The sequence below is a fragment of the Anoplophora glabripennis genome, unplaced genomic scaffold (genome assembly GCF_000390285.2).
Source record: "Anoplophora glabripennis isolate ALB-LARVAE unplaced genomic scaffold, Agla_2.0 scaffold3, whole genome shotgun sequence".
NCBI lineage: Eukaryota > Metazoa > Arthropoda > Insecta > Coleoptera > Cerambycidae > Anoplophora > Anoplophora glabripennis.
In genome coordinates this window covers 978,417-999,751 of record NW_019416486.1, presented here as the reverse complement: position 1 = coordinate 999,751, position 21,335 = coordinate 978,417, and the positions used below count along the sequence as shown (strand labels likewise).

At 31.6% G+C, this 21,335-nt stretch overlaps 2 protein-coding genes across 2 annotated transcripts in view; both read left to right on the top strand.

Annotated features, from left to right (window-relative positions):
- Positions 1 to 1,769: 1,769 nt before the first annotated feature.
- On the top strand, positions 1,770 to 4,951 carry LOC108917003 (IQ and AAA domain-containing protein 1-like). Its single transcript, XM_018723415.1, has 2 exons — positions 1,770 to 4,038; positions 4,494 to 4,951. The coding sequence occupies exons 1-2, from the start codon at positions 1,770 to 1,772 to the stop codon at positions 4,949 to 4,951; spliced, it is 2,727 nt and encodes a 908-aa protein (XP_018578931.1).
- Positions 4,952 to 7,568: 2,617 nt separating this feature from the next.
- Positions 7,569 to 21,335, top strand: part of LOC108917918 (carbonic anhydrase-related protein 10) — a 461,749-nt gene continuing 447,982 nt past the window's right edge. Inside the window, exon 1 of the mRNA XM_018724730.1 lies at positions 7,569 to 7,730. Coding sequence (XP_018580246.1) covers positions 7,682 to 7,730 — 49 coding nt within the window. The 5' untranslated portion in view covers positions 7,569 to 7,681. The remainder of the gene's footprint in view (positions 7,731 to 21,335) is intronic.

The following is a 21,335-nucleotide window of genomic DNA, read 5'->3' as shown; positions in this document are numbered from 1 at the left end:
AACCTTTGCTAAAACGAAAATGATTTTGAACATTTACTGAAATTTTTTAAAGAATAATATTCAGTTGTCATTTTGGTTGTTCATATGCATTTTTAAGAATTAATTTGTCATAATAAAATTAAAATTGTAATAATGTTTTAATTTTGACGCAACAACTTATTGAGTTATGTATGACCAAGTGATGGTAATAGTTAAATTAGTAATTAGTAATTAGTTAAAAATTTGACTGTAATTTAAGCTCAAAAATTATTGCAAATGATATTCTGTAGTTTTTTAAGACTGGAATCAAAAGTTCAGAAATTAGTCATAACCATTCATGAATCAACACGTCATATGAATATTTAAGTCTGTCAGAAATTTATAAAGAATATAATAATTACTAANATAAATTTGGAACGAATACACTGAAGATTAATTTTTCGAGACAAAACGTCTGAATCTGGTTCGGGCTGAGGCGGTACAGTATTGGGGATCAAGAAGGCTTGAAAAAAATTTAATAAAATTTCTAAGGTCGTATTTAAAAAAAAATGTTCTTCCTCAAACAAGGCTGAAATGAAACAAAAACGGATTTCCAAAATTTCGTTTTTTTTCAAATATTTCAAAAACTAATCATGTTAGCCTTGATTTTTTAGAGGCATGAAGTTGGTCCTTTGATTACGCAACTTTGCCCCCATTTAAGCTATTTCGTACCTCTTACCGTTTCCGAGATCCCTGTAGTGAGAAGCAAATTTGTAACAGCTTGTATGTTATTTTTTAAATTTTTAACACTCTCCTGCGGTTATAGATCCTTGGTTTATTAAGATTTTCAAAATGTTTTCAAGTTACAATCTAGATTTAAAAACCACCTGTATAAGAAGAAATGGATGTAATTTCTTTTCCAAAATAATATGAGAAGGACAAATGCCAAGAAAAAGCAATTTGTCTGTAATCTAAGCTCAAAAATTATTGCAAATGATATTCTGTTTCTAGTTTTTTAAGACTGGAACCAAAAGTTCAGAAATTAGTCATAACCATTCATGAATCAACACGTCACATTGCTAATTGTAAGTTGATTGAAGAGGTGACTCCAATTTCTATGCTTAGTATATATTTTTTGAAATCATTCTTTTAAACAGAATGTGACTAGNCTTCATTTTCAATCTTTGCCAAAACGAAAATGATTTTGAACATTTACTGAAATTTTTTAAAGAATAATATTCAGTTGTCATTTTGGTTGTTCATATGCATTTTTAAGAATTAATTTGTCATAATAAAATTAGAATTGTAATAATGTTTTAATTCTGACGCAACAACTTATTGAGTTATGTATGACCAAGTGATGGTAATAGTTAAATTAGTAATTAGTAATTAGTTAAAAATTTGACTGTAATTTAAGCTCAAAAATTATTGCAAATGATATTCTGTAGTTTTTTAAGACTGGAATCAAAAGTTCAGAAATTAGTCATAACCATTCATGAATCAACACGTCATATGAATATTTAAGTCTGTCAGAAATTTATAAAGAATATAATAATTACTAATTGTAAGTTGATTGAAGAGGTAACTCCAATTTCTATGCTTAGTATATATTCTTTGAAATCATTCTTTTAAACAGAATGTGACTAGTAGAGCTAAGTCTATTAAGACAGGAAACTGTGTCTAGTTTATCAATATTTGACAATTATGACATAAATTCATAACCTATTAGTTAATGACGTGTGACCAAACCCTGTTCCAAATTAAAATTATGTAGAGTAAAATTGTATGTGAATAGTAGATGTAACACCAAAATGTCTTTCGAGTACTACGTGAATTGGTGGATAACAGCCAGGAATAAATTTGAAGATTTATACCAAAGAGACGAACAATGGCGCCAAAAAAAGAAACCGATCAAGGACAGGAAATTGGCAAATAAACTATTAGGCGGCTTCTACGCGAAGTATTCCATGTTGGTGCAAGAGTTAGACGCGTGCTTGGATCAAATTGCCCATCCTCAGAAACGTATAACAATGAGAAAACTAATGGATGCGGCTACGATCAGATTATGTGAATTCAATACTGAACTTAGAAATGTTGACTTTTCTGAGTATCACTACATCGACGATACTCTAGTGGAACTAAAATTAGTACCTTACGATGTAGAAATACTACACCCAGCTTTATTCTACCCCAGACCTTTGACTATTGAAGATATGTGGGATAGGATTAAAAAAGGAGAAAAGATTTATATTCCGCCTGAACCCATAGTGGAAGTGGAAAAACCACCAGATGAAAATGCACAGGGACAAGGAGATGGACAACCAGCTGAAGATAAAACTGAAGATAAACCAAAAGAAGAACTTTCACAAGAAAAATCGGAGAAGAAAGAACGCAAGCAAAAGAAAGGAACTAGACCGAAGCAACAATTCGTCGCAGAAGAGAAACAACTAAGTGCTGAAGAACAGGCGGAAATACAAAGAAAATTACTGGTAACAGAAACAGTAAAAACAATACAGAACGCAGAAAGGGGACGACAATCACGTCTCTACTTTTCTGAGAGATTGTCCATATTGAAACAAAGAAAAAAGATAGCTGAAACCAAAATAGTCCCCAAACCACCAGAACCAGAAATTGCGAACAGTGTCGCAATGAAAATACAGACTGTTTGGAGAGGACACGCAGTTCGCCAATCGCTTCAAAGACGAGAAGCTGATAGAAGACTACTTATAGGAATGACTGAACCAAGCTGGAGATCTAAAGAGGAATTCGAAATATTAGAGCGAAATTTAAATAAAAGACGGGCGTACAGAGACCAACGCATTAGAGAGTACATCGAAGCTATAGATAAGGAAAAATCTCGGGTCCTCAGAGTTGTAGGCCCTGGGCTGGCTGAAGATATAGGGGATGAAATTAGAGAATGGTTCTATCAGTGGTACATTAAAGCTAATGCCTTCGACAAATACCCACCGGAAGTGAAAGGTGGGACGATTTTAGTGGTACGAGGTGAAACGATGACTCCAGAAGAATACTTAAGAGACTTTGAGAAAAAACAGAAAGAAAAAGCCAAAGATAAAGGAAAAGAAAAGGAAGCAGCGAAGAAGGAAAAGGAAAAGAAGCTGGCGGAAGCCAAGAAGAAAAAAGAACTTGAAAAGAAGAAAAAAGAAGCAGAAGCGAAGATGAAAAAGAAGAAGAAAGTATCTGACTTTGAGTACGAATATACCGACACCCTTGCCAAGCCTCTGTATGACGCGGGACAATTGGAGTTGAAGGAAATATGGGATCAAAGAAACGATTTTGAGAATCCTTTAGAAAAACATTACATGGACCTCATAACTGACAATGAATGTTATTTGTTGCAATTAGAAGTAAGGAGAGTTGTGGATGAATTAATGGTGCTTGAACTGGATCTGCTAGTGGAGGCTTTGGAAAAAGACAAAGCAAGACTGAAAGGCAAAAAGTACAAAAAGAAGAAAGGCAAAAAGAAGAAGGGCAAGAAAAAGAAAAAAGGTAAAAAGGATCCGACGGGCAATAGAACCATAGAGGACTTATTCCAAGAATTGTTTGATTGTGGAATAATACGAACGTATCCTGAAGCAAAGCTGACTGACTATAAAGGCGATTTCAGTTATAAGAACTGGAACGTGAGAGCCATGAAATTTGACCCACCTGCCACTCTGCTGGATGTCCGGCAGGCAGTTATAATGAATTGCATTATGCCTTTAGGAGTGGAAGTTATGAAGAGGCCGAGGTCTGTATTGATTTGTGGACCACGACAGACCGGAAAACATCTACTAGCAAACGCTATATTTAACGAAACTAAATGTGTATTATTCGACCTATCCCCAGAAGTTACAGCCGGTAAATACCCAGGAGTCAAGGGAATGAAAATGCTTATCCATCTAGTAAGCAAAATGTCTCGACTACTTGCTCCGTCCATTATCTACTTTGAAGCAGCGGAGAAAATATTTTACAAAAAAGTGCCTAAGGAGGAGAAAGAGTTAGACCCAAAGAGGATTGGTAAAAAGTTGTTCAAAGGAATTATTAAAGCTATCGCTCCAGCAGATAGGGTATTGGTGTTGGGTAAGTACCTTTTTTTTCTGTTACAGCTATTTACTTATGAATTGGTTCAGTGTCACAGCAACATTGTGATAAACTTTCCCAACTATTAAAATATTATTTTTCCTAAACCATTTGCGATTAATTAAAATTTGATATGAAACCTATTTCTTATCTATTCATTGAAAATTGCCGGAAACCTTTAAACTAAACTGTCCATAGAAACAGTAGTTTCTGTGGACACGGATCAAACTTCTACAGTGTATTACCTACGCCTTAAAGACTCTAGCAACTGATGAAAACATGTGTTTAACATTCAATGTTTGGTGAATCTTTAGTAACTGTTTTAGGAAAAAAAAACTTTATTTATGTTTGAGTCGATGAGAATGATCAGTCCTGACAATTTATTGGGCTATCACTGTAATATCCACTATATTTGCAGTGTCTCTTGTACTACAACATTCCTCTTTATATTTAAGGTATAACAGGGAAGCCATGGGCGGCCCAGGCAGCGAAACTGAAGAAGACTTTCGAGAGGAACATCTTGATACCGCGTCCAGACTATGGAAGCCTTTACGTCTATTGGAGAGAACTCTTGATGCCTTACCATGCTATTGACAGAGAAATAAACGTCACCAGCTTGGCGACAGTTACCGTCAACTATCCTCTTCCTGTCATAAAAGACGTCATTCAAAGGATTATGACTCCCAGGAGGATCATTCAGCTGAAGTATAACCCCTTGAGGCCTAAAGAAGTCTTTGAGGTTTTGGTCTCAGAGGGTTTAGAACCCATCAGTGATAAAGAGTTTAGCAAGTTCTTGAAGTGGTACTACAAGACTCCCTTAGGCAAGGACAGAGCTGCCTTTAATAAATATGAGGAAGATCTTAGAGAGGTCGAGAAACAGGCGAAGGAAAAAGCTGAGAAGTCTAAGAAATAGTTATCAGTTTATTTGCCTGTGTCCTGGCTTCTAAAGAGTTTAGATTTGATGACTCAGGTTTCGAACGATGTAATTGACCATGAATTTTCAATTTTCCAATTCATATTATATAAATTTCAACCAATTATCATTTTCTTCGTGAACACTTAATTAAAAGCGTGTTTTGTCATTATTATAATATACATATGTATATTTAATGTCCTGTAATGAAGAAATACTTTGTAAAGCAAATTTAAAAAAATTGCCTTATTAACTTTTGGTTTCTATTTCAAGTCATTTAATTGTTAAAATTTAAAAAAAAGTTACTCCTATTGATTATAATGGAGACTTAGGCGCTACTATTTAATTTTTTTTTCTATTTTTTTTATTTTTGAGATGTGTAGGAAAATAATATTTCTTCGTTAATTGTATGTACATATTAAAAAAAGAAACAAGAAAGAAGGAACTATTCTACTCGTAGATATACAGTATATCCACGATTTTGTCCTGAGGAAGAAAAACTTTTTTATTTGTTTTAAGAGAAAAGTAATTGTTTGCGAAAATTTCTGCTTTTCCTCACACTTTTAAAAATGTTATCATTTTATTGATTTTAGAAACAGTGTTCAAATTTTTGAAAATCTAAAAGTGACCAGAATCAAAGTACTTCAATGTCGAAAATCGTCACTAAGAGATATTGTTAGTTATTCCAACAAGGTCGTAAATATAAACTTTCAATAGTTTTGTAAAAAAGGTATTTACCTCATGTTACATAGGTAAGTTGGACCAATTAAGATTCTCGAAAATTATAAGTATCAGAGTCGGTAATTAATAAAAATAAAGCGAATTCATATCGAGACTTTAGGAGATTTTAAAATTTTTAGATGGTCTGCTGGTCTAAAAACTAGAGATATCCTCGTTAAGAGTTTATATTATTTCGTATGCATAATTCTGTATCGTCACAGTACTCATCTCTTTTGATTGAAAACTACAATTTATTGAGATGCTGGTATTTTGTTGTAGAATTTCGGAATTTAGAGTAACTCAACAATAAATTCATTATTTTATTTTATTTTACAATTTAGGGAATACTACAGGTTTTAAACCCACAACAGTTTCAAAATATAATAAGTACTTGTAGTTAGGACAATCCTGGGTGTGTATAAGTCAACAAACTGATATGATATGAGCTATTATATTTTTTAGATCTATTTAAACTTCACATTTACTTCTTCGATTTCCTAATAATATCTTTAATAACACTCTTCTGTATAAACAAATCAGCATTTTTAAAAGTTAGAGGACAATCAAGAATTTTAATAGAATGACATTTCTCACAAAATAAATAAACACATTTTTTCGCTCCAGGAGACAATCTTGGGACGCCCTGTATGTCTGTACTTTGATGAAAGAAATAATGTATTTCTTTATTATTATTATTGGAACATATTATTTTTATAATTTATAACTATAAATGCCTTTTGATCTCATTAAAAAGATTTGATATAATAAATAATAAGAAACAGAAAACATACTATCAAACTTTTTTAAGAACGTCGCGTCAATATGGATTTTATCACTTGGTACGCAAAAATATAAGCATGTTGGAATTTGACATAATTTTTTGGAAACTACGAATTAGCAAGTGATGACCTCTACGGTCTCAGGGGTCCCATTATTATTTGCGGAGCGGTCCCAGATGTACCGGCTTAGAACCAACAATAAAAACCGAAATCAATATCAGAGCTGGCTTAGGGGTTTTGATAGTGGATCCGCCTCCTCAAACCCTTGCCCGAGAACAACGAGCACAGTTCAAAGAAAGTACAATGTAAGTCTATAATTGGTTATAATTGGTATAATACCGTGAAAGAATCAAAATCGCTATTGTAACTAATAATGTTGTAAATAATTACTCTGCGGAATATAACTCCATCCATCACAGTAAACAATCCGGATTATTCGTCAGCAAAATCAGAATTTATTAGTTCGCATCAGTACAAAGGAATACTCTGTGTCAGTAGTCTTTGACAATTATTGAAAATTTATGTATGACATTAAAAATAGCTAAATTATTCGTTTCACCTTTGGCATACTGTTGAGAAACCGGTCTATGTCCTGTGGTTCTACTGACGAATGATCTTAGCTATTTGCTAGATATTGATGGTATAATTCAATGCAGGATGGAGCATGGAGCACAATTTAGTTAAAATTCAGGTGCATAAAAATTATTTGTGCACAACAGTTGACAATACATATTTGTATAAATTATAAGATTTAAGCCTAACTATTGATTTATTTAAAACAATAAATGTCGAAAAAGGCCTTACAAAGCGTTTACCGACCTACGACCGTCTGCTAACTACTTTCGCAAAAAAACCTGGTAACCTGGGCAAAGAACGAAAGTCAAACAAAATTAAAGAACTTGAGTAGATAATTAGCTTTCATTTAACTTGACAAACAAAAACAAACAAAGTAACTTTACTCATTAAATATATTTATCCAACAAAAGTGGTTATTAATGCGCGCTGTGCTCCTCTCCCATTGGCCGTTGTAGATTTTCTCGTCCAATCCGGCGGCGGGCCGAACTTCAAGCGTTCTGCTAGGCCGGTGGCGATGTGGGAAAATCAGTTTGCGTCCGCTTTTCACGGGGTGGAGGCGACAACGAGTTTTCTTCTGTAGAATCGAGCACGTGTCTCTCTCCCTTGGACTTTCCGGTTACATTGGGGTACGATGGTTTTTTGATAGACGTTAGAAATGCGTGCGATAACGTGTGGTGTGCTTCTGGTCACGCTGTTTTTGTACGGTGAGTCTAATATGTTTATATCTATGTAATTTTTCATTGGTAGAAAAATTAAGGAGTTATTATACAGTTAATTCTGAAAGGTCGTTTTAAATTTACACTCTTAAATTGACAATATTTTAAATTAAATATAGATATTTTTTATGTTTTATATGTTATAAGAGTAATCTCTTATAATTTAATGAATGAATATTTCTAGACGAGAATGTCAAATATTAAATCATTCGGACTCGAAGTTATTTCTGAAAAATCTGAATAATATAAAGTGATTGTTAATTTTAAAGTATTAATGTATATATGTTTTTAAAAGCTGAAAAACAAACAAACAAAACAAACAAGTTTGCTGATTGTTTTTGTTTTTTTTTTTTGTGAAATTATACCTTCTTATGAGTAATTTTTTCATTATCTATTTTTGAACTAGAAGTACCAACTATATAAGGTTAAACATTATTTTATACAGAACGTAATATTTTTCGTGTATTAATTTCTGACAAAGATCAATAAAGCTAACTTAATCAACTTAAGTTAGTTTTTAACCTCAATATAAGTAAATATATATTATAATTTGCTATTTATCTACATGTCAGAAGTTTTTGTTGGCATTAAGCGTCTTTTGTACGACATTTAATATAGTGAAGTGCCTATTTCAAAAAAATTTATGTACACCCTTCAAGTTGAATCATAAGGATTTACAAAAATCTTATTTCTCAGAATATCATGACTCACTGGCCTGTTTTTCTATTGCCCAATATTGGAGCCGCGCCAGATTCGATTTAGTAATACATTTTTTCCTTTATAAAAGTAAAATGGATAATAACAATATATATATAGTGCAATTTTTGTGTTAAGCAATTAATGTAATTTTTCAAAATGCATTGCAGCTCAGGATATTTATTGTAACTGGAATGAAATCAAATAAACTTAATTTAGAAAAAATTAAACGCTATTATTCGAGTAAATTCTTATTTCGAACATTTTTTCAAGTTGATTTGATAAATATAAATACGTGAGACAAGATATAAAGTAAAAACGGAATTAAAATATATGTAAATCACCATCACGCTATATTTATGCCTCATTGTGGACTAATCGCAAGGATTAGCCCACAAGTCTGACTTAGGTGGAAGCGGGAGCGGTGTATTGTTCAGCAAGTCCTATTTGTGCCTAGGAACAACTTAGTAATATGTAGCCAATATAGCAATAAGGGAACCAGGATAAATTCATGTTTAAAAACGTAACCTTGATAAGGATGAATTCATAAATTTGAACACATTATTTTTCTTAAAGGTCATTTGTCATGTTATTGATGAAACAGCTGGAAATAAAATAAATGACGTCCGATATCTTACACGATTATTATTTATACATGCTGTACTGTTTGTCATATCTGGGTGGTATTAACTTTATTTTATTTAAATTAATTATGTTACAGAGATAACAAGAATGATTGCAAGTGACGTCATGCATAAAGGTTACATAAGTTATCAAATCTCTTTTGCTCTACTTAGGAAAAATTAGTTTCTATTGTAAAAAATATTATTTGTGAGCGGTACAAAAAATATTTATAAAGAGCGGCACTTCTCTTTATACAGGATGTTTAAAACTTGAAGATTCATTTTTAATAGCAGAATGGTCTTGATAGAAGAAGCTGGCTGTAAAAAATGTATCATAGTAAACCGTTAATAAGTGCTTGGAAATGGTGGAAAAAATATATTTTTCAGTAAAATACACCATTGTCCGAGTACTAATTAATTGCAATACTGTTTTTTGATAGTTTATAGGATTACTATGCCTTGCCTTATGTACCTGGTGACCGCCAGCTACAGACTTATATTCTACACTATTCGGGCTAAGCTCTGTGGGGGCGTGTCCGCTATCACAACCTCCAAGACCTGTCCTGATAATCATTTCGGTTCTTATTATTCGCTCTAAGGTCATTATGGACGGAATCGCTGCTCACATAATGGTTGGTCTTCTCAGACGTTTCATAGTGGTGCTCGAAGGACGTCCATTTTCTAAAAAGTGACTCCGTCCGTAGGGTCCTGGAGTGAACAACATGAACTGAAATGAACATCAGTGGGGGAGGGGGGCGAAGTCTAGTATTTCTGATAGAGCGTTGACCTCCACACAGCCTAGCCCGAGAGCAACAAGAACAGGTTGAAAAAGATTTGTTAACGATAAGGAAACGTACATATACATACTTTAAATGTCAGTACCTACGGCTCGTGAAAAACTTGAAACCATTACAGCCTTGTTTGTCTTAATAACACTATTTGTTGTCTGTTGTTATTATTCGGACCAATATCTGAAACAGAGTGCATAGTCCAGTCAATGACCATTTTCCCGTATAATTTTGCCAAACAGCACCGATTTTCATAAAAATTTGGATTTAGGTTAGGTTACTTACCCTCGTACCGGGGGTTGCTTTTATCTAGGGGGTGGATGCCACCCCTTCTCGGAGGTGAAAAATGTTTAATTGAAAAAACCTTTATTTTTATTTTTTATAAAAGTCCCTACCATCAAACCTAAGCGAGTTATGACGAAAATAATGTTGGTCCGTATTTTTTTCGGCTACAAAAAACGTGAAAATCACCCCCTAATTTCCACCCCAATTGAAAATAATCGTTACTAATTTACTTTATTTATGTACTTGTAATATGCTCTAGATTCTCTAGAAGTTTGACCGGTTTAATGTGCTTAGTTTTAAAAAAAATTGAGCTTGAAGTGAAAATAGAATTTTTGTATTTTTGGAAACAATTTTGTCTTTTCTTCAAAATAACTCAAAAACTATTAATGATACGCAAAATTTTGTAGTATCATTAATATGTAGTATAAATTTGTAGGTTTTGCTTTTTGAATTTTTTTTTGTAGGATAAAAATTGAGTAGATATGGCCGTTTAAAGTTTGCATGTGTTCGCAAATAGCAACTTGTTCAAGCCCTTTCAGCTCAAACCCTTACAAAAATAAGGGCTGAAAGAAAAATTAACTTATTTGATCTTATAGCCCTTGAAAAAACCTACAAAATGGTTTTTTGAAGGGCTTTATAGCATAAAAACTAAGCGATTTATGGGTAAAAAACCAATCACATATTTTTGCAGATATCAGAACACGTATATTAAAGCATTAATGAATACACATTATAGCTATATTTTAGGAATAGAAATAGGAATTTTAGGAATAGAAAACAAAAGGAAGACGAGAGTGAAGAGGATTTTTGATTATTTATATGTTATTTGCAATAAAAAAAATTTCTGTTATAAAAATTGAAATCTATATTTATTATTATTATTTTCATTATTTTTAATTGCAAATTTTAATCGGCAGGTTTTTTTAAGGTTTGATAAAATAAATACATTACATTTTAAATAAAAAAAAGATTGTATTATATTATGAGCTAAAAAAAATTGTAACTATAATTGTTCGATTTTTTTGCAAGGGGTGCTTTTTATAAGGGTTGAAACTTATTTAATTTAATATCACTATATGATTAAATTATTCCAAGTTGCTGAATAAAATTTTTCAACAATATTTTTTAATGATTACTATCATAGGGGGTGGTTTTTAGGGATTGACAATTTTTGATTCATCATAATTACTTATTTAAAGATTATTTCAACCTATTACATGCTCGAATCTACAATTCTATAATTATTTTCGAATAGGGGTAGTTCTCACCTCTAAAAAATAAAAAGCAACCCCCGACACAGGGTCAACTTTGAAGTGGAGGAGCTGTTTGGGAGAATTATAGAGTAACGCCGTATTTTACCTTCAATGACTGGACTAACACATGAATTGAACGGCAGTACATCTACTACACATAACGTTAGATTTGATTGTTTCTACACTTTTAAAGGTTTCTGTGTTTCGAAATTGGACTAGTGTGAAGTTGTAGTAATGGAATGTTATTCTTCTTAATGCTTAGAGTTTTATTACAATGATGCATAATTATAGTTATTACGAACTGGTTGATTATGTGGTGAATGTTGACAAAATGTTGGAACCGCAGAACGTATGTACGCGAATCGTGTCCCACTTACCTGTATAATGGGCACACACTGTACGAATTAAACATCCTTGCCCATGTACTATTTGTTCTTCATTTCAATTGTTCGAGAGGCAGATAGCAGTAGTGGCGAGATAAAAACGAAATGAAAATATTGTTCACAACATTTTAAGGAATCAAGGAATTGTTTACTATAAATGAGCCTGATGTATTCAAAATACTCTAACTTCTATCATCAACAGATTAGAAGTAATTATTAATCGAATAGAACATTTACTTACTTAATATAATAAATATTCTTTTTTTCTCTGTCTTCTCTGAGAGAAACTGGATTGCTTGCTCCACACATTGTACGTACTAGATTGTCAAACAGTACCTTTTTCTTAGATTTCATTACGCATAGAGTTTTTATCCTGTACTGGCCATTCTGTAAGGTTAAAACTATCTAATGAGTGGGGCCTTAAAAGTGTAATATTTGTTAATTTGAAGCAGGGGATGTCGGTTACAACTCAGGTGGTAACAATGGAAGCTTGATGAGTGTGATGGATCGTGTGGGAATACAACGTGTCATTCCCACTTGACTCCTACGTAAGGTCAATATTTATTCATTTTTCCTTTTTCCAAGTCATATACCATTTTAATATGATAAGATAAAGTTATCCGTAAAAAATAAAATCCGGGTTTATAAACACAATGCATATATAAATCTAAATCTACTCCGTATTATTCTCTAAGGACTTTATGCAGAGCAACTACTTGGTTCTGATTATTTAGAAAAGTATTTCAAGTGTGTAGATAGTGATACCTTTCTAAATCAGTAATTCAAAGCTTTTCCTTTGTATGTGTGTTGAACAAAATCGATGAAAATATAAACACCAGTTTAAGGACGCGGATTCAAGTATTTCCTTGTGGTAAACATGCGTGTATTAAGTGATTGTGGAGATTTCAAGGATATGTAATTTTATTCCGATCTTTTCTTGACTGAAATTTCCTCGCAACGGTCCCATAAAAACTTTGTTTTATGTAGTCGAGGAAGGTAACGTCATTTTGTACGTGCGAGCCGGAAATACAAAATCAGCTCCTGGAATCGGGAGGACTAGATGCGTGGAACTGAGGAAACTTAAAAATACATTCTCGACGTTGGCTACATATTTTATTCAATAGAAGTACATAGGTACACGGTTTAAAATTTAAAGTAAATATAATATTAGATATACGGTTTAGACTCGTATTAGTTTAATATTCCGTAAATTATTTCAGTTAAATTTTATTTTTCATAAATATTTTTCAATTTTCTGCACAATTGTAGTAAAGTAGGTTCATTTTGAACAAAAAATTACCTACGATCAGATCGTTAAATCTAACATAATGGGACACAATTTCTGTACCCATGTTATATAGTAAACAACAAGTTTAATATTACTTGTATATCAGGGTGATTCACTTTTTACCATTAGGACTTTAATCATCGATAGATCTCGTCAAAATAATGCCATTTTGAAGTATACACTTTTTCTTTCAAAGGCTTCCTTTTAGAGATATAAGCTCTCGAAAAAACTTTTTTTTTTTATTTTTTCTTTCTTTCTTTTCTTTCTTAAACTATGAATGCCATTTGTTTTATATTTAGTATGAAATGTACGAATGAAAAGCTCTATCGATTTTACAAATTAATGTGAAAATAGACCAATCATAGACGGCTGTAAGGGGCTCTGAAAACCCCGATTTTTAACATAATTTCTACGCCACTAGAAAATTTTCAAAATGACTATATATGTTTTTACATTGCGGTTTATTTTACTGCAAAAAGGTATCTTACTATTTTTAATGCTTGGTTTTTGAGAAAAATTACTTCTTATGGATTCATTACAATTATGTAAAAACTGAAGTATGTACGACAACTATTTAAATTTATGATTAAGAAGGGTTTCAAAATGTATCAGTTATGTGTTAATAATATTTTAAATTAGTATATTTTGGAAATGAATCATGTAGAACCTAATACCGGTACTAATGCTTGACAGCCACGATCACCAGATCTAAATCCCATGGATTACTATGTTTGGGTATTTATTAAAGGAAGGGTGTATAGTTCACCAGTCTGTACTCTTGAAATTTTAAGAAGAATTGAAAATAATTGTGAAACTCTTAAGCACAATCCCAATATGATTAGGAGAGTAGTTAAAAGCTCAATTAGGCGATGTGAGAAATACATTGACGTTCGAGAACAATATTTTGAACATTTGTTGTGATACTTTTTCTTCTGTTCTTTATTGTTAATTGTTATCTATGTTTGTTTCTCAACATTAAATATTTTATTCTGTATTACTTTGAAAAAAATAACCATTTCACATATGTATAATGAATCCATAAGAAGCCATTTTTCTCAAAAACCAAGCATTTTATTTAAAAATAGTAATGGACCTTTTTGCTGTAGAATAAATCTCAATGAAAAACGGGCTTCTATGATTGATCTATTATCACAGTAATTTGTAAAATCGATAGGGTTTTTCATTCGTACACTTCATACTAAATATAAAACAAATGGCTTTCTATTTAAAGAAAAAATGAATAAAAACCAAAACAAAAAGTTTTTTCTATAGCTTATATCTCTAAAAGGAAGCTTTTGGATGAAAAAGTGTACCTATACTTCAAAATGACATTCTTTTGATGATCCTAGTCCTAATCATAAAAAGTGAATCACCCCGTAAAATAATGCAACATTTTGGTATATTTCGAACCAGTTTATTATTTTGGTATATCTTCTTAGGGTATAATACAGTTTTCATAAGTTGCAACAAAGGTGAATATACTGAAGTTTCTGCATATAAAAGAACAATAGTTGCGTTCTCACAAATACCCATCATTAATGAACAAATTAAATACTAACTGACCATATCCATGAAGTACTCCGAAAGGGCAACAACTTCAATTTATTTAAAATGACGATACTGAACTTTCGATGATATGGATTCGAAAAATTGAAAACAAATATTCGTCGTACCTAAATTTGATAATTTACGAAGGAGATTGCATCGATCCCACCAATCAAATGTTTTCGACGGATCCGTACAAGCTACATCAACCTATCCAGTAATAATAATAAGATTGGTTAAGGTGCATCTATTTGAAACCGTTATGAAACCATCATGGTATTTGATATTTCATTTTTTCACATTTTATCATTTTTGTATGAAGTTATTTGGAACTGTGTAGTGATTTTAGGAACTTTTAAGAATATAATAGATGATATTTTTATTCTATTAATTTTTATAAATGCGTTATATTTCAAGCATACTCCCATCAATAACATTTTTTTTAAATTTTCGTCAATATAAAAATTCATAAAATCTCAAAATTGTAGGTAATTAATTAACTTTCTTTTGGTTTTCTACGATCCCATTACAATCAACTTATATTACTGGAAATATTTTTGCAGCATTCATTTTGCAAAAAACAATATGAATTGTATAAAATGATAAAAAAATATCTATATGATAACTCCAAGAGAATATTTTTTTGGATACTAAGTAATTTACGTAAGTTACTTTCGACTTTCATTCTTTGTTAATTAATTGCATTGGGAGAGAAAAAATATCTTAGGAAAGCAGCATATAAATAAATATCAGTATCTAAATGTAACCAATTTGCTTCACTATATTTTTGGTTCATTATTAGTATAGTAAAAGATAACTTTTCATTACTATATGAACATAAAATATCAAAATAATGAAATAAGTACTTAAAGTTATAAAATACGAACAATTTCTGCTCATGGAAATTTTGTCTTGATAAGTGATAGTTAAAAGTTTAGTAAAAGAAGAAACTTAAATTTTGTAATCACCGTGATTTCCTAACCATTACAGTACGTAATCCGTAAGTCATTAATAATTCAGTTTTCAAATATAGCTACGTGTTTCATCTATGACCTACTGACAACATTGATTTATGAATACTTGATAAATACCTGAAATATGAATTATCCCGGAACCGATAACCGATGCTCATGGAATTAACTCAAATTAACGTTGCATAGTTGCACCCAAGAGGTTGAAGTAATAAGCATAATTGCTTCCAGTTGGTGACTATATTAATTCCATGGACTACATTTCGGTATGTTTAGGAGTTTTTTCTCAGTTGAGTATATTTCCGTAATGGTTTGTCGAATAAAAATAATTTTTTTTAAGTGATGTTCAATAATAATTTTTTTGATTATATGACTATTCTCTCTTCAGAGAAACATTTAATATTCAAGAAAATATTGTTTATTGGATGATAATTTCATGGATTTTGTAACAATATTTCTTTATAATTTTTTTCTTTTAAAGTAAAAAGGAAATTTTAATAGTAAATTTTTTATTAACAATACGAAGAAAACTGAATTCACTCACATTTTAATAATTACAAGGGCTCACATAAAAAAGTGGTCTGTCTTTTGATCAGACTCTGTTATTGTTATGTTTTTTTCGGTCCCGCCAAACACGAATCTCAAATTAGTATACCCCAGCACTCACCATTTTCGAAGGAATGCCTCCCTAATCCTCAGAAACGGTTTATTTGCTAATATGCTTAAGGATGGTAACGTCGTGGAGAAGCTGGTCCGTATACTGAATTCCACATCCCCCTCCCCCAAATCTAAAGTCAGTTTGGTACCAGTATCCACCATTTTAGAGAAAATATAGCAGGGAGACATCGGATTTAGGGTAAAAGAGTTCAGTGGTTTTCTTTGAATAAACGTTTTTGTTGGTAGCGAACTCTTTTGTCTTCAAGAGATCTACATATGTAATGGTTTCTTCCTATTTTCATTTTTAACATTACATTTTATTTTCAATATCCATCAATATGCCGCCATCATATTCACGTCCCATCAACCTTTACTTTATTCCATTTCCTTCAAATTTTTATCTCCACACATTCGCCACTTATCTAACGTTTTCTAAACCGTATTTCATTATATTACAGCTTCCTTTCAGTTTTGTTGAGTGTGCTTTGGAACTGAAGCATACTTATTACAACTATTTAGTAGAACTGCCTTCAAGTTTCGTTTTAAGGATTCCGTAAATAACCTAGATAATTAGATTCCTTCAGATAGAAGATTTTGCTTATTCTGTTATCTAGCTATTCAGCTTTGTCTTTTGGTAAACTAAGCTGCGATTACGATGGCTTAACTCACTCATAACTAAACTACCTTAACTGCCCATTTCACTGTCATCGTCTTCTTTTTCGTATTCCTTTTCGTCTTCTTCTTCATTTTTCTTTCTTCTTCGTTTTCAGCTTCATTTTCAGTAGTTCCTTGTGGCACTTCCATCAACTCCATTATAACGCATTCTGAGGAACTTATTGATTTTATGACTGACGAAATATTCACATGTTTTATCTTTGATTTGATGTACCTTAACCTGCTCTGCTACTTTCGTCATACAAAAGTATCCTCACTCATACAATATTCAGCAAATAACCCATTTTTTGAGGATTTGGGAAATTTCCTCGAAAGTGGTGGGTGCTAGCGCCAAACTGATTCGTGTTCAACGGGTCCGAAAACATAAAATAAGCTTCTGTTATTGTAAATATGTATTTGCCATTGAAATTAAAGTAAATTCGTTTCATTGAATCAAATATCATTTCCTGTTTGGAATCCATGCGATGATATGATGATAGAAAATAATTGATGAAGCAATACTCTAAATTATTGTATTCTCAATTTAATTCAATTTTTCTTGAGGGCAAGCAAATGCCTCTCGGATATATCGCAGCCTCTCGTATTATACTATAACCTTCTAATAGACAAATACAGTCAACCACAGTAGGTTCAGATGTACTGCAGCGAAATTAGAACCAGCAGTAATCGTCTTAATGGTAATGTACTGATGATTTAGAATTATCCTAATATAGACTATATGCTAAGAATTCCTGTATCCAAAATGATATAACAAGTGTAAGTATCTACTTTTTATTTAATCCTACACTAAAATCAGAGCGATATTTGTTGAATGTACCACTAATTGTAAGACGGAAGCTTATTATTGCCTTAGTTGGTAAAGCGAGTACCTTGCTCTGCGAAATATTCCTGTTACGATTACAGACACGCTCTATATTTCCATATAATAATTGCTTTCAAAATTCTCGTTAAAAATGTATTATTAGCGATATACTTCACATCGTTATAGACTTAAGAACTTATCCTTCATAAATATCGCAGGCATGGGTACAAATTAACGCGATTATGATAAATTGGCTAAATAATTAATGTGACGTAAATTACCCCACTAAAATACCTCTATTAATGGCGCGATAGAGAATCTATCATTTAGTTTCGGTGGTACAGTTCGTGATTTAATTGATTTTGAAAGTTTGCTTCGTTAGAGGAGTCCAGTGAAAAGGAGACTCGACATCAAAGTTGCTGCCTGTGGTTCGTTGGTACAGATAATTTATATTTGTTCGGTGCTAGGCTCTATATTTCTATAAATTATTAATACAGTATCATTTACATGCTTAAATATAAGTGACGCTTTATAAATATTTAAGTAGTTTGTCTACCAAAATCACGGAACTGAGGGGGCAATTTGTATTCAGAAAATTGTAATTTTTAATTACATACTTATTTATTCATGCATTATAGTAAAAAGACAAAGGGTTGTAGTTAAAAAATGTCTGCTTTATAAAATTGATAAAATATTGTTTGACAAGTTATTACAAAAAAATGTTTTGTTGCAGTAATACGTTGCCTTGAAAAACTGTTCTGTCTATTTAGTAATATCGTTTGGTAAAGAGTAATAAAATTGTTGACACACATATTTCCTTGTTTTCTGTTTCATTGAAATGGCAAAAATATGTTACATATCGTCTGAAGCCCACTTACTTGTCAAATATAAATGTGTCAAATATTTGCAGATTATTTGGCCAAAGTTTGTGGCATCAAATTGTATCATATACGTAATTTATATATATAAAATTCGAGCACCTGACAAATATCCCCTCAAATATTTCCAAACGTGTAACATACATGTGTATACAAACCAAATATCCGCACGTCAATTTTTTTCCTAATGTAGAGAAATTACGAATTCCAGTCTCTAGAAACAAATCCTATTGATCAAGTAGTCGCAGCAGGTGCTGCATACAGTTTATACAGCTTTGGCAAATATTTAACAAATGAGAAATGTATCGATATGCACCTTCCACAAGATACGCCATTTTACTTTGATAAATATGTGTAATCTGACAAATCTACAATCCAATCAGTCCTCACACTATCCCTGATTTCTCATAAAAATTGCGGAATATTCAGATATGCACAAGATAATTTTAATCACACTATTACTATAATTCATTTTTAAATAACCGAATGAGTCACAAAACTATTTCCAGGCGTTTAAAACATTAGTTTCGTAAGCACCCTAAAAATAACAATTTCTTGTTAATATTATTTGGCGTGCAAACATTTACGTACTTTTGTATGTGATTGTAAGGGCGTGACAATAAAATATGAATTCGAGATTTCTGGCAGTGTGCCAAAAACATCGGTTTTACATATCGTATTCCAGCGCTATTTCCCGGTATTATTGAAAATGAATTTGACTCTTCCTTTATTCTTGAATGTTGCATTGCTTTCAATAAAGTATATTGTTTCATTTTTAGAATAGATTGTAAGGTATGTTTCATATATTTCTCAAACTTACAATGACCAATATTTTCTTTGAATACTAGTGACAATAAAATAACTGAAAATATTAAAAATTATTATAAACAAGAATAATGTTTATTTTTTCGTAGGTCTTATTATTGGCAGCAGTTGTAATATGTTCTCATAAATCATCAATAATTTTCTTATCAGTACGACACGTCTCAAAATTTAAATGCTCTCATAAAAAATTCGAGAGAGTTTATGTCAGTAGACCGCGATGGCCGAGCTATCCTCATTGTCTGATCCACCATACTTTTTGAACTTTATTAAGGTAATGTCGAATATTTTATTGAAAATATAGTGCATCACCATCGTGCATGAATCACAGTCCATGCAAATTATTTAAAAAAAAANAACATATAAAACCACACACACATACGATCATAACAATATATTACATATCGTCTGAAGCCCACTTGCTTGTCAAATATAAATGTGTCAAATATTTGCAGATTATTTGGCCAAAGTTTGTGGCATCAAATTGTATCATATACGTAATTTATATATATAAAATTCGAGCACCTGACAAATATCCCCTCAAATATTTCCAAACGTTTAACATACATGTGTATACAAACCAAATATCCGCACGTCAATTTTTTTCCTAATGTAGAGAAATTACGAATTCCAGTCTCTAGAAACAAATCCTATTGATCAAGTAGTCGCAGCAGGTGCTGCATACAGTTTATACAGCTTTGGCAAATATTTAACAAATGAGAAATGTATCGATATGCACCTTCCACAAGATACGCCATTTTACTTTGATAAATATGTGTAATCTGACAAATCTACAATCCAATCAGTCCTCACACTATCCCTGATTTCTCATAAAAATTGCGGAATATTCAGATATGCACAAGATAATTTTAATCACACTATTACTATAATTCATTTTTAAATAACCGAATGAGTCACAAAACTATTTCCAGGCGTTTAAAACATTAGTTTCGTAAGCACCCTAAAAATAACAATTTCTTGTTAATATTATTTGGCGTGCAAACATTTACGTACTTTTGTATGTGATTGTAAGGGCGTGACAATAAAATATGAATTCGAGATTTCTGGCAGTGTGCCAAAAACATCGGTTTTACATATCGTATTCCAGCGCTATTTCCCGGTATTATTGAAAATGAATTTGACTCTTCCTTTATTCTTGAATGTTGCATTGCTTTCAATAAAGTATATTGTTTCATTTTTAGAATAGATTGTAAGGTATGTTTCATATATTTCTCAAACTTACAATGACCAATATTTTCTTTGAATACTAGTGACAATAAAATAACTGAAAATATTAAAAATTATTATAAACAAGAATAATGTTTATTTTTTCGTAGGTCTTATTATTGGCAGCAGTTGTAATATGTTCTCATAAATCATCAATAATTTTCTTATCAGTACGACACGTCTCAAAATTTAAATGCTCTCATAAAAAATTCGAGAGAGTTTATGTCAGTAGACCGCGATGGCCGAGCTATCCTCATTGTCTGATCCACCATACTTTTTGAACTTTATTAAGGTAATGTCGAATATTTTATTGAAAATATAGTGCATCACCATCGTGCATGAATCACAGTCCATGCAAATTATTTAAAAAAAAAATCTATATACTGAAAAGCAGCCATCGTTTTGGAAATACGATTTTCTTATGACATTTAAAATTTGTTCCTAGACTGATTCAAGGTGGTCGCCTACGATCTTTATTTCTTTCTGAATACCATCAAGAAGCTGCTAATGTATTTTGTTTTACTAAACTAAAATGATATCATTTTGAACATTTGTAAGAGTAAACAGGAAACCACAATAATAAGAAAACTATAAAAATTACATAATACTGAATACATGGGTATTTGTCAGATCAAATCAGTTGAAACTATTTAGAGGGGCGCGAAAAACTTAAGATATGTTTTAATAGACTCAACAATTA